Source organism: Myiozetetes cayanensis, unplaced genomic scaffold, assembly GCF_022539395.1.
Source record: "Myiozetetes cayanensis isolate MyiCay16 unplaced genomic scaffold, myiCay2020 scf2-11, whole genome shotgun sequence".
Taxonomy (NCBI): Eukaryota; Metazoa; Chordata; class Aves; order Passeriformes; family Tyrannidae; genus Myiozetetes; species Myiozetetes cayanensis.
In genome coordinates this window covers 52,361,898-52,375,885 of record NW_026087411.1, presented here as the reverse complement: position 1 = coordinate 52,375,885, position 13,988 = coordinate 52,361,898, and the positions used below count along the sequence as shown (strand labels likewise).

At 38.2% G+C, this 13,988-nt stretch overlaps 1 protein-coding gene across 4 annotated transcripts in view; it reads right to left on the bottom strand.

Moving 5' to 3' along the window:
* Positions 1 to 13,988, bottom strand: part of TIAM2 (TIAM Rac1 associated GEF 2) — a 141,243-nt gene that overhangs the window by 68,854 nt on the left and 58,401 nt on the right. For all 4 annotated transcript variants that reach the window (XM_050316745.1, XM_050316749.1, XM_050316748.1 and 1 more), the window contains exons 5-6: positions 8,870 to 9,042; positions 7,598 to 7,822 (exon numbers count right to left, since the gene is read on the bottom strand). In XM_050316745.1, coding sequence (XP_050172702.1) covers positions 7,598 to 7,822; positions 8,870 to 9,042 — 398 coding nt within the window. The remainder of the gene's footprint in view (positions 1 to 7,597; positions 7,823 to 8,869; positions 9,043 to 13,988) is intronic.

The window sequence follows — 13,988 nt, the reverse complement described above, 5'->3', positions numbered from 1 at the left end:
CACCTTTGTCACTCAGGAAACAAATCAACAAATATAAAAATCTCAGGTGAACTATGACCGACCTGTAGGCTCATCTAGAAGCAAAATAAGTTCAGGTTCCTTATAATGGCGCCAAATACCATAAAAATTAAACAAGTATCTTGCCTCTTTTCTTTAAACAATGAAGAATTAAGCAATGAAAGGGTGAAAAAGGCCCTGTTAACAAAACTGTGCTAAAGTTTGTGCTACAACTGATAGAGACCCTTCCTAGTCCAGCTAGGAGCATGTGCTCACAAACTGTGGCATCAGCTATGCCTGTACTTTTGGAAGTAAGAGGTGTTTTATTTGGCAGGTAGGGTGAAGAAAGGGAAGAAAATATTCCATTTTGTACAGCTACAAATGCAAATTTGTAATATACTTACAAACTCTTTCAAAAATTACTCTTACAAGCAAAAGAAACTATTTACAAAAGCTTATAATGACAGCAATTCTCAGAAGTCCAGTGAGAAAGGACAGACACATACACACAACGAAGATGCCTCATCTAATCTCACCACTGACATTCGAAACATGCATCCTCTGGACTTAAGAAAGAATAATTTTTTTTTCTCAGGTTTATTTGATCATTGCCTTTTTTTTGCTTGCTTTGTGCTCTCAGACACTCCTCACAGAGCATTTTCTGCTTGCCAGTACTTTATGAATGTGACGACTCCAAAAGGAGATTGCAAGATGAGCTCTTTCTCTGTGTCAACACCCAACTAGAATGAAAACATGGTTGTCAGCTTTTCACAAAGCCAAAAGCAACAAGGTCAGGTGATGCCCTTCCCTTTGAGATGACACCACTGTGGGTACAGTGCCAAGTCGACTTTTAATATCTCAGGAACACAGCAAGACTTGTTCTGGGCACTGCTGGAGTGGAGCATCCTGTCCCCACGGAGCACAGTCTGAACAGGCACACTTGTGTTTCTTAGGCCTTCTTCAAAATCCCCATTAAACACTTGTACTAAGTTGTATTTCAAAATAAAGATAATCAAAGAAGGAGGAGTAGGGTACAACATGAGGGCATGCTGAAGAAATAATTAAATTACAGTGTTTATCTGCCACACAGGATACTAGTTAATCAGCTCCAAAAGCATCCGTAATCACAATGTTACATTTAATGGCATTAACAAAAGCTGTAGGCAAGGAATTTCTGAGATTGTCTTGTAGTCTTATCAAAACCAGGGATGTCTGGAACAAATTGGAGACCATGAACCAATACCAGCTGCTATTTGTCTAAGCCTTTTAAACTATGATAATTCTTCCTAAAGATTTATATTCTTGAAGACTAAATGGGGGAAGCACACAAATAAAAAAGCAACAACTTCAAAGCGCAGTATGACCTGGTCCATGAAGTTAATTTACAGCCTGTAGACTAGCTGCTGCAAGCCTTATTCTGCTATTGTGTGAGGTAAATCTCTGCCCCAAGTGGGAGGACTGCCCGAAAGATGGCTCAAGGACTTAACTTCATCATGCATAGACAAAACGACCCTTTTGAAATCTGCTCAAGAGCAAACAGGAAAAAGTGGATGCAGCAGACAGCTGTGGGAGTGGGAATGGGTGACAAAGGCTAACAGAAGCATTAAGTGATTCCGCAAAGAGATAAGAGATATGGCTCAATGTAAGGTACACGAAAACAAGCGAGCACACGTGAAATGTGAAAGCATTAAAGGCTTTTTCCAGAGGAAAGGGAGGTTGTCATTCTCAATCCAGGCAAATGTTAAGCAAGGGTTCATGGGTTTAGTGGCAGCATGAAAGAGCTTGGAAAAAAGGCATGGAAAGGCCATCCAAATAAATGTATTGAACTTAATAGGATCCTTTAAGTTAGAGAGAAGAAGGAAGCTGTAGTAGAAATGAGTAAAGTGTGGGAAGCCTTGAGAATTATTTAGTCTGGGACACCAGGAGAATTAAGCAAGGAAGTCTGGTGCAGGGACAAGACAGTAATTATGTGAGGGGGTGGACTTTTGCATCAAAGATTTAGTACAGGAATGAGTTACTAAGAGTTAACACACAAGGGAACATCAGCATGGTATTTTTGGCAGTACTTCAGCAGCAGTGATCATTTCCAGAACATAAATAGTCAATTCTCCTCCAGGTAAGTGAAAAATCAATTCAGATATTGAGAAAAAATTGTGAATTAATTACATTTTAAACATTGAAACAGAGGAGCTAAAGCAAGTTGCTTAAAAACAGGTCTCTTTCAATTCAATAATCCTGCTAGGTTTTCTAAAGGTAAACTTTAAAGTGGGAGCTTAGGAAAGGCAAGGAGTAAATATATTCAGACCAGACAATATAGATCAGTGGTTTCCAGAGGTGACAGTATCCATGGTTCCTATGTGCCATACAGTTGCCTCTGCAGTTGACAATTACAGTGGCACCACCACCTCAGCTGGAACATTTTTAGGGCTTGCAGACTTCAGAATGGAGGGCCTCAATGTCCCAGTGAAGGCAGTGCCAACAGTGTGGTTCAGGGACAGTCCCTGGCTCCTTGTCCTTCGTACACTACAGTGCAAACAGTATCTTTTGGGGAGGCTGAGTAAGAACTGTCTCATTTTCAAACACATGTGCTCTACAAAGTAAAAAGAGCTCAATGTGATAAAACCCAAAATGGTATGTGAATGATGTAAAGCAGCGCCAGAAATGACACCATATCAACTCAATGTAGCAATACTTCAAGGACCTAGAAGATGGATGGAAGAAACTTCCTGGACAGCTAATCTGATAACAACACACTGGTTTTTCACTTGGCACCTATTTAAAGCAGCACAAAAGAAGAGATGCACAGAGAGGAGGTCCTTCTCTCAGCGCTCAAACCTTCAAAACTGATTTTATTTAGTAGAAGTTCTTATACCATGCAGAAACATGACTGCCTTGCTGACACAATTCACTATCTATAGCAATAAAAATTCAGAATTTTTCCCTACACAACATCTTATTTCCAGATGGAAAGTGTCTCTGCAAGCTGATGTAGGGAACTCAGTGGATTGAAAAGAAACTGCTGCTGTTTTATATGCACAGCTTTTCAACCACATTACAAACAACACCAAACTCTTTGCATTCCATTCCCTGGTTCTCAGACACAATTCATATTGTACCCATCTGGAAAAATGAGTCACTTGGTTTCTGGGGACAAGGAACAGATTTTTATTGTCATTACTTCCTAAAGAGAACTCTAAGAAGCAAAAACATCATTCTCCCAGAAATTCCATTGCTTTAAAAATGCCACTGAGATACTGTCATAACTTCTAGCTCAAAGAAATAAAAATGGCAACATAATAGAGTACAGCAACACTGATGTACAATTAGAAATACTTTATTCTTCATTCTACCTGGTGACTTAAAAAATCGTTATAAAACCTTCCTGAAATAATAAAACATTTTTTCCAATAAATGCCATCTGTTTGGCTGTTTTGGAAGGACAGAATTTTCATAATTTCTAACCAAAACTGGCAGCAGAAATCTTATTCCAATACCACTGATAGCACAAAAGTGCACGCACATGAACCTAATTTACATTTTTGTCTATAATCCGATTGCAATTGGTGGTACCACATATATGTCTATAGCTAGAGATGTAAGTAAGAAAGCCACTGAATTTTATTACCCAGCTGCCCCTCCCCAAAGCCCAGACCTCCAGCCCTTTCTGCACATGCTCCCCCCTCAGCTTCACCATATGAGATAATGCTATGCAACTCCAAGTTCAGTAATAGGTTATTAATTTTTCATTATTTTATGCCAAATCTTTACAAAACAAAGATGGAATTTCCCTCATCCATAAAACAGTAACTACAGTGCAGGGAGACTGGAGATGAACGCCCCAACTTTCTGACTGCCTACTCATTTCATTCCCAGTCTACTACTAGTAAAGAGAAGTATTTTGCTAATGATGTAGGGAAGAACCATCCTTACTGAAGAGTGACACCTGAAAAGAAATTGTACTGAACCTTTCAGAAAGCAGAGCTCCGCTTTTAGCCAGTTCAGAGACCACGCAAATTGAAGATCTGTTTTAACAAGTTTAGACTATTTTTTTTATTTTAAGAGGATATGGAAGAAAAAAAAAAGCTACTGTGTACTGTAATTCAAATTGAATTTGTATGTGGCAATACTGGCATGTGCTAGCAAAGTTTCCTGAAGAGATTTTGTTTGACTGTTGTTACTGTGAATTTTCATCTCAATGTCAGACAATACTTCATCAGATGCTTTATAGAAAGTTAAGACATGAAATTTGGGCTTTGTGGAATCTGAAGAATAAATTCCCAGACATATTCCAATCATCTTCCTTCAAATGTGAGAGAAAAGAGGAAGAGTCAAGTAAATAAAAAAAAAAAAAAAAAAGCTGAAGATCACTATGGTTCAGGGAAGAAAGGTATTAATGGATTTAATGACCACCATAATAAAGAGACCACCATCTCAGTGATCCCCTTATTTTTTTTTGTGGCAACTACTTTTAGGTGGAGGACACATGAAAACTTCCAGAAAAAATGTCTCCAAGCATGTGCCTGTTCTTCTCATTTATGCCTTTGAAACTCATCTTGGCACCAGGGGATTTTCAAACTTGCTACCTTTTGTCCTAATTCTCTTGAGTTTAGGGGAAAAGTTACACACTGAGGGAATATCACCACCCACAACATATTTATATCATATACTAATAAAAACATACGTGGCTGCAGGTAGTATGTGCAGACTTGACATTTCCAGCCACACTGCCAGTGCAGTGGCTGCTGTACATACACTGCTGTTGCATGTGAAGGGCTGCCATTTTCTCTTAAACTAAGTCTGTTGTTATTATTGGACCAGTAAACCCTGATGGAGAGAATCCCTCACGTAAGCCACAAGGTTGAAGGCATTTCACAACCAGTTTGATAGCATCAAGTCTCTAAAACAATGATTTCCATAGAAAAACAACGTTTTCCCGGTAGTTTTTTTGTTTGCAGTTCTGTTTAGCACTGGCTTTATCAACTGATATGCTTCAAATTCACCAGATTTACAAGATTGTATCAGATGAGCTTCTCCATTCCTTTTGCTGAACACCAAAAAGAATCATGTAAGTCTATCAAAATACCTATAGCAACTTTAGAAGTCCAGGTTTCCTTAGTCAAATTGTCTTTCAGATGATGGTAACTGTGAAACAAGAAAAGTCTCTTCTTGCTTGTAAAGCCCTGCTTTTACTAAATTCTCAAGTCTTCACCAGAGAAATACTGGTTTTAAATCAATACAGATATGAAAGAAAATAGCCAACTGAGTTTGGGTGGTTACTATTCTGAGGAAGAAGAAGGAAAAGGAGAAAGGCTATAGAAATCAGAATTTCCAAGGTAATTTCCCAGTGGAAATAAATTAAGACTATGCCTCATCTTTCTGCATGAAAAACCACCATGGTCCTCCCGAAGTCAATCACACTATTTCCACTGACTTTCCAAAATAAATCCCTAGGGAAAATTTCCAGTACAGAATGCAGGGCATGCCTAATAAACTGCAGTATTCGCAATACTTTGTACTTCAGAATGGAGGAATCATAACTGCCACATGATTGAAAACACCATCGAATTTACACAAAATCTAACCCAGAATTTGTATTCATCTTGTTACTCAAAATGGGCAAAAGACAACTAAACAACCTAAATATCTACTAAATAACTGAGCTACATATATGCAAACTATTCCCTTAGGAATAATGTTTTCTCAATATCATTAGCTTGCTAAGTATACTAAGAACTTTAGGTTACTAATTAAATAAAGATTTTTTTTTCTTTGCAAAAGCCAATCTCTGAGGCAACAAATCAGATGATTAGGAAATGTAATTATTTCTTGATTTCTCTCTGAAGTGACTTTGCGAACAAAATTTCAGCAATTGTAAGGAGAGGTTTTAAAGAGATCAAAGAGATCAAGAATGGGGAAAAATCTTGTATATTTATTCTTTGCTAACTAGTGGATGTTTGCAATGATCTATTTCATTCTTTGTGTCAGTGGTTTGCCCCCAATCAATATTCTGAGACAGGCATAGACAGAATATTAACAGAAATAAATTTTTGCAGCCACAGTGATGGATTTCAGTTCTACAAAATGAAGCCAACTTCTTCCAGAGCTGGAAAACAATGGCAGTTGTTCAAGGACAGAACATCTAATTAGCAGACATTAAGACAGATCATTAATACTCTTCATCTGACTCCAAATAAACTAGTAGCAAGAGTATCTGACGGAGGAAGGGATAAATTAAGTTAATACATGTCAGGATTTTTCCTCGCTGCATTACATGTAATCTGTAGAAATCTGTATATTCTTCTAGGTCTGAAAACCTGCTCCAATAAAAGGATGCTTAACATTTTCCTTCTCCATTCACCTCACATGGCTCTGGACCATGAAATAAAGTGACCTGGAAATAAATCATGAACATCTGAGCACTCAAAGGGCTTATGAACATCTGCACTATCCCTACACAAACCTGCATATTATTTGAACTCTGCTCATATAGCTTCAGACTGAAGTTCGCCACAAGAGCTTGACAGTGAAATCAGTATCCATTTGCTCTTCATCAAGTTCAAACCAGTACAGTAAAAATTTTAAATATTATAAGCATCAGATTCTGAAACTACAAGTGTTTCGCTAACCAAAGAAACATAATTATGCTCTATTAGTTCAAAGGAAATAAACATTGGTTGCTATTCAAGGAACCATAGCGTGCAGCCTAAACTACTGACAGAGGAAGAGTTACTCTAACTGGAAATACAGGTAAGGATGAGAGGACTCAAAGACCAGTCAGTAAGTTCAAATTATCAGATGTCTTCTGTTGATGGCCTAATAAAATAAAAGACACAGCAATCTCATTTCACAGACTTATTTAGGCTAAACTACTAGACACGTTCAGTGCACAAGAGGCCCTAGTTAGTGAGATCTTTGCCTGAACACTAAGCATGTCTAATTAAACATCGTTTGCCAGTTGCTGCCTGCAAAACTGGAGACATGGGCAAGACATCAACACTGCAAGATATACTTCCACAGAGTATCACTGAAGTGATTCCTGGTTCACATGCTAGAAGTGAGAGCAGAGTAAGGCTTCACGTTTGTTCACTACTGTACAGACAATAAGGTGATCATTAGTCATGGCTAAATTTCAACTGGAAGCACGTGGTTTTGCCTGCTGCTATCCAAATAAAGTTGGAGGAAGGACTGAGTACTCTTCATGTCTTGCCTTAAGGTGTAGAACAATATTGCTAAGTACCCATTCTTCAATCTCTTCTGCAATTCAATAAGAAATTAAATTATTCACAGAACATATTGTATATTCTGTGGTATGCAGTGTAACAGCTAGATATTACTAATAGTTAAGTACATCATAAAGCAGTGAACATTAATTCCATTTTTGCAGAAAAGAAAAGAAATAGCTTTGTGGTCATAAAACAGATCAGTCTTTGAGGAGCCTACCTCCCGCGCTGTTCTGGATTGCTGCAGAAACCTGGCAATAATTACGACTACCATGCCAGCTATCCCCAAGACAATTACTCTCAGGCTTAGAAAGCAGAAACAGATCCCAAAACAAGAAGTAATGATAATTATGCTCCCATAAAAATATTGTTTCCAGTACCTGGTTCTCTATGGCCTTTCTGTTTTTTGGATCACTAACAATTGAGAGCTGCAACTCTGCCATCTTTTTCATTTTGCCATCCATGTCAATCTTCTGGAAGAGACTCTTGGTTTGATTTTTCAGCAGCCTAACAGTGTCCTCTTTCCCAAACTTCTTTGCAAAAAGGGAAGCACAGGCTGAATGTATAGCAGTAACCCAGTTTTCCAGATCTGTCTGGCTTGTTGCCTGTGAAACCAATGAATGGTGTAGAATTATGAGGAGATAACAGAAAAAAAACACAACAGCTCTAGAATATGGAGTGCTTGATGGGTTCCCATCATCTTAGACACTTTATCTTAACAGAGTGGAATAAGGCTTTCTTTAGGACCATGTAAGTAAAGGAAGTGTAAGCTTTCCTGAACTCCATCATGACTTGTCTCCAAACTTCAGCTTCTGCTTCTTAGATGTGCGCTGTCTGTACACCCCAGAAGCACCACAGAGCCGTATAAGCTGTATATATGGGAAAGGTGTGACTTGCATCTTTCATCCCTCCAAATAATTAAAGTAAAACCTAACAGATTTCAAAGACAAACCTCCACTTCTGCAGGTAGCAAACAACAGAGAAGAATTGATATGTAAGGTCTGAAGGGAGGTATTTGCTTACTTAAAAAATGTCAAGTTAGTGGAGAAAGGACATCCAGGTAAAGAGAATGCAGTCTGTACAAAGTGTCTCTGGAGATATGTACAAGTGTGCCTATGAATCAACATGTTTCTATGCAGGCAGTTCCACATAATACTGTTCTTTATTAACGTTTCCAGTGGTGCACTTAAGCAGCCAGGATATTTAGATTATTTTTAGCCTTCTTTCTTGAGTATCTTGCTCAGGCAAACTCTCTTTTTGGCCAGCAGATTTGGAGTTGAGCACACCCATTCTGTAAGTGTGAAATGTTAACAGATGTGAAAAAAAATTAAAATAAGGGTGATTTTCTAGAATCTTGTGATCAACCAGGTACCAAAAGTGTCTTGCAGATTTGTGATCTTTGTTCCTTTTGCTTCTGAACCATAACTGACTGAGCCTATTGGTGTAATATCACATACCTGAAATCAAAACATACACTTAATATTGTAACAGTATTGTACAATAGCGCAATTATGTTATTATTTTTAAGTCAATGGCAGAATCATGATATGTGCGTGTGCGTGTGTGTATACAATCATATACATGCATGTGCAGACTCATAAAACACATCCTAAAAGAGAAACAACTACAAAGTTATGCATGCATCCTGTTACCTGAAATAGGTAGACATCTCCAAAAGAATTGCTGAGACAGAATACATTTTCTTTCTTGGGATGTTCTGGAACAGACTGAACTATACTGTCTTCTGCAAACAGGGCGTACCGAGGCAAACTGCTCTGCTCCATCGAGTTCCTTCCATAGGTCTCATAAAACAGTAGAGTACAACCTTTGCAGTTCAGAGAGAAAAAAACGTAAGGAGAAAGTAAGTTCTGGATCTCCCATTTGAGTTCTATTATCTTAATGTTTTTGTGACTTAAGACACCCTTCAGAGAAAGGGAATATCAGTTCTGTTCCTCTTCTGAAGCAGGTAAAAAAGAAAGATCTAAACAGAAAAATAGGAAAAATCAATGACAAATTTGCAAATGAAAAGTTGAAACAGACAATAAGACTAACAGACATAATAAGTCTAATAGACACATAACAAATATCCATAGACTTAAAAAATAAATCATTATATTCCTCGGTATAGAAAGGTTCAATGCCAGGTAGGATGGGGTTTGACTAACCTGGTCTAGCGAAAAATGTCCCTGCCCACAACAGTGGAGTTGGTCCTTTCTGACCTAAAGTGTTCTGTGATTCTATCAGTGAGCTCAGCCTATTAAAATGTTAAGGCGTGTAGAAGAGATTAACTTCTGCTTAGTTAAACTAGCTTTTGTATTTCTTTATTAAATTGAACCAACTCTCTTGTAACAGTCATTTAAGAAATCTTTATATTTGTTGAAATGATTTGCAGAATCTTTTGTCTTCATACAACATGCTTAGTGAATAAACTTCTCAAATTTAAACTGTAAATTGGAGTTTGAGAATGCTCAGTCTTGTAAATAGTGTAGCACGTAATGTATGAAACTTGCATCCATAAAACAAACTTCATCCTTGATGATGACAATCCCCAAGTAACAAGTGGAATAACTTCTGGAGGACAGCAGGAGAAACTTGATCCCAGCCCACACCATTATGACTACAGTGCCGTGTTGCCTTTGGCAGTGAAGTTTGCTAAAGAAGGGCCCCTCCTCTTTATCCCTGTCAGGCCTTTCCTTACTGCCTCATGTTACAATCCACTGTCCTCTGAGACGCACCAATTTGTCTGTTCAAGGAGTCACGGAGTGAATTTCACTTCTAAAATACAATTATAATTGTTATAGTATTATTATAAAATACAATTATTATTACTAAAATAAAAATACAATACACCAGTGTTGGTGGTTCAGTGGTACAATTCTTGCCTGCCATGTAGGAAGCCTGGGTTCAATTCCTGCCCAATGTAGCTGTGTCTTTTGGGTAATGGCTTTACACTGAAAGAAGGGAGGTTTAGTTTTGATATTAGGAAGAAATTATGTGGGTTGGTGAGGCACTGGAACAGAATGCCCAGAGAAGCTGTGGATACTCCATCCCTGGAAGTGCTCAAGGCCACTTGGTTGGATGGAGCTTTGACCACTGTGGTCCAGTGGAAGGTGTCCCTGCCTATGGCAGGGGGTTTTGAACTAAACAATCTTTAAAATCCCTTCCAAACTAAACCATTCTATAATTCTATGAAAATAACCTAGTTATAAACTAGATTTCTCAAGAATTTCCTGGGTAAACTGATTTCTCTGCACATCGAGAGAAAATAAGTAACTCTCGCTTCACCCTTGTGACACGAAACAGCAGTTTAACAGCAGAGGAGTTGGTGCTTTTTTAAATGTAGAAGATAAATTAATACTATACTACACCTGAATGTTTAACCTGGAAGAAGTAAGACCAGACAGATACTACAACACCATTTTGGAAATGGAGGATAACCTAAGCAGTTTGAAAAATCTGAGGCTAATGGTAGATTCTCCAGCAAGGCAAGCCTTTTCCAAAAGACATGCTCAAATTCAGGAATGAATTTAGAGAAGACCTATGGTTGCATTACATAGCAAGTCAGAATAAATGATCACTAGTAATCCATGAATATGCTACTGCTGCAAGTCCTATACGTATCCAGTAGGAGGCTTGATATTCAACCAATACAAGGAATGAGTTTGCTAGGGCTACAGCATCTCTGCAGTCCCCTTTTTGTTGTTGTTTTTCCTTCGAAGAGGCAACACAACACAGGGCAGAGCCAAAACTAAGATTTTGGGTTGACTCGCTGATTTTCAGGCTGCTGTTTTTATTCTGTGTGACACACTCTTTGTGTTTATGCACATGCAAATATGCCTAGGAAATACATATAAAGGGAACACAGCTAAACCTGAAAAAATAGAAATGTTTCCTTGGTAGGTGCTTTTAAACTAGTTTGGTAAAAGCAGAGTTCAGTCTTTATTTCAGTAATTTTTTAACATTTAGACTTAATATTGCATTAAAAATTCCAGACACATCATCCAAAGTCATGTAAATTTGAAGGGAGCTTCCTCTAAGGTAAAATCAGAACCAAAATCAGGTGGAGGGTTGACTCTTCTGTCTGATAAGGGGGAAAACTGGCCCTACTAGAGTCCATGGGACACATTTGCTATGAAAAGTCATGAGGTGGAATACACTGGTCTTCATACAGTCCAAATCCATAGTGTATAAAAAGTGAGATCCATCAGAGGGATTGGGATTTCATCCCATTCTCCAGTGTCAATGAATGTACAAGAGTTACAAGACAAAGGGAAACACATATCAGATGTTACTGATCAAATCATCTGTTGACTGAAAAGTTTTCAAATAAAGGAATCGAATAAATAGAAATGCCTCTATACTACAGAAGTGCACCTTTTCCTATTACTGTCCAAAGTGTCTGGCAGAATATTTTGGGCAAGAACAATTCCTATAGATTTGGTCCTATCCTTTCCCCTTGCCATCCCTCACTTGACCTTCTGTACGACACTGAAACACTTGGAGATATCTGCAGCTGGAAAAGAAGGACACGGTTTGTTACACTCTGCATATCAGGCACAGCACTTCTGTAATCATCTGAACATAACAGGGCAAACTAAACCAACAAAACCAAGTCTCCTCTTGTATTCAGCAGCAGCATCAGGAATGTACAGCCACTTCCACTTCTGCATTTTAGGAAACTGCATATTAAGTTCTATTTTAAACTCCCATATTTCCCCTACTTGCTATAACTGAAGATAAGTCATATTTTATCCTGATAGTTTACATGAACATAACTAAAACATTTCAAAGGGTACGCATGTCTGCTCAAGTGTATGGCACCACAAGTATATCTTCAGGTCAAGTGAAGTGATCCCTGGAAGCAGCTAGCTTCATAAGCTCTGTCAGGCCCACTGGGACTGATTATTGTCCAAGCATTTTAATCAAAACTTGAACTGAAGGGGGAAGGCAATGGGAAAGCAATTTCCCTCATTAAAATAAGCTAATTAGACAGGACAGATGGAAAAGAGAGTTCTTGGTACAGGATTACTATTCGAGCTCAGGTCTTGGTGGCCCTCAAAGTAGAGCAGAGGCCTCAGGACATGCATATTTTGAAGTCTGGCAGGTAACCAGATGGTTGTAAGCCTTGTACATATTTATAATTAAACACATCTCAAGAGACTGTAAAGAAACATGCTCTTCTCCATTTGCATATATGGCTATTTCAAGTCACACTTTAAAATATCTGGGCTATTTAAACTTCAAGAACAAATTAAATACAGATTTATTCAAAACCTTGTATAAGGAGAACCAAAGCAAGTGCCTTGATCTTGATATAACATATTACAAAAACAGAACTACGTCTTGATATCTAGACAGGTAAGTTTATTTTGGCATCAGAAGTCTCCACAAGACAATAAAGGTAAGAGATCAAGGAAATGAGGAATGTATATTTAAAACAGCTAACAAAGTGGAAGAGACTCTGCACAAAGCATTTTATCTAACACTTATAATGTTAGAAGTTAATAAAGGTTTTTACAAAGAATTTTATTATTCCTCTCCTGTAGCTGCAGAAATTCGGAGAGCAAGAAGGGATGTAGCTTGTTCAAGGTCACCAATAAGCCAATTTTATACCAAAAAAATGAACATGAAGCCCTAAATTCCTTGCCAAAGCCTCATTATTCCAGAAATACATGAACTACTACTATATAATGTACTTCAGTTTAGAGTTTTGATAGGATTATTCAGAAACTAACTGAGTTTTAGGAGAGGCAGATCAAACTCATATTCACACTTAGTAAAACAAATACCCACAATAAGAGGGTGGAATTCAGATACTGCTTTTCCCTTTGTATATACTTATTGTAAGCATGAATCATGCTATCTGATGATCAGGGTAAGTGATTTAAACTGTTAAGACTGCCTACATTTTGATCCCTTGATAACAAGTCTCTGAATTATTAGGCAGAATTGCCTCATTCTAGCGAGTTTGCTTCTTTTAAACCAGCACTGTCAAGGACAACATTACCAGAACCTGATGCTTGCTGTTCATTTTTCTTCAGCTCTACACCCACGTAGAATTTTGAAAAGGGCAACTTGTGGGAAAGTTGTTATTTTCTCTCCTCTAGTCCCATATATGCTAGGAAATTATTAAGTTTGATCATTTCCCTACTCATTAGCTTAGCATTATATTTACTGAAAGGCAAATCCTTTGGATGCAATTCCAAAAAAAAAAAAAAAGGCCTATAAACTCACTCTTCCCACAATAGATGTTATTTTCCTTCTCACACTTCCTGACATCCATACACTTCTTGCAGCACACTCTGAGCCATCAATGTACATGGAGAGAGCAGTGCTGAGCACAACAATCACATCTGCAGCCACCCCTTTTAGTGGATTGGCTTCCCACAGGGCTGTTTCACAGCAGCAGTAGCTGTGGGAGATGGGAAGCTGGGCATGCCAAAAGCCAGAAGGAGTTGGTACTGCAGGCAGTGGGCAAGGTGAAAGACCATCCTGGGAAAGGAGGGAGACCAGCAAGCCCTGGGAATGGTCCATGGCAACTACGCCTTGGGCACCATGGGCCTTCCCCTGTTGCTGCTGCTTCAGTCTCCACTGCTCTGAACCACACACTTTTTTGTGTAAATGTTTTGGCATGTGGAGTTCACCTCTTCATTATATTGCCACCTAAAGCATTGGAAATAAATTAAACTTTTTAAATTAACCTACTCTATCTTTAAGTAAACTTCATAGAAGAGCCAAAAAGACTGTGTGTCTGTGACAGGGAATTGGGCA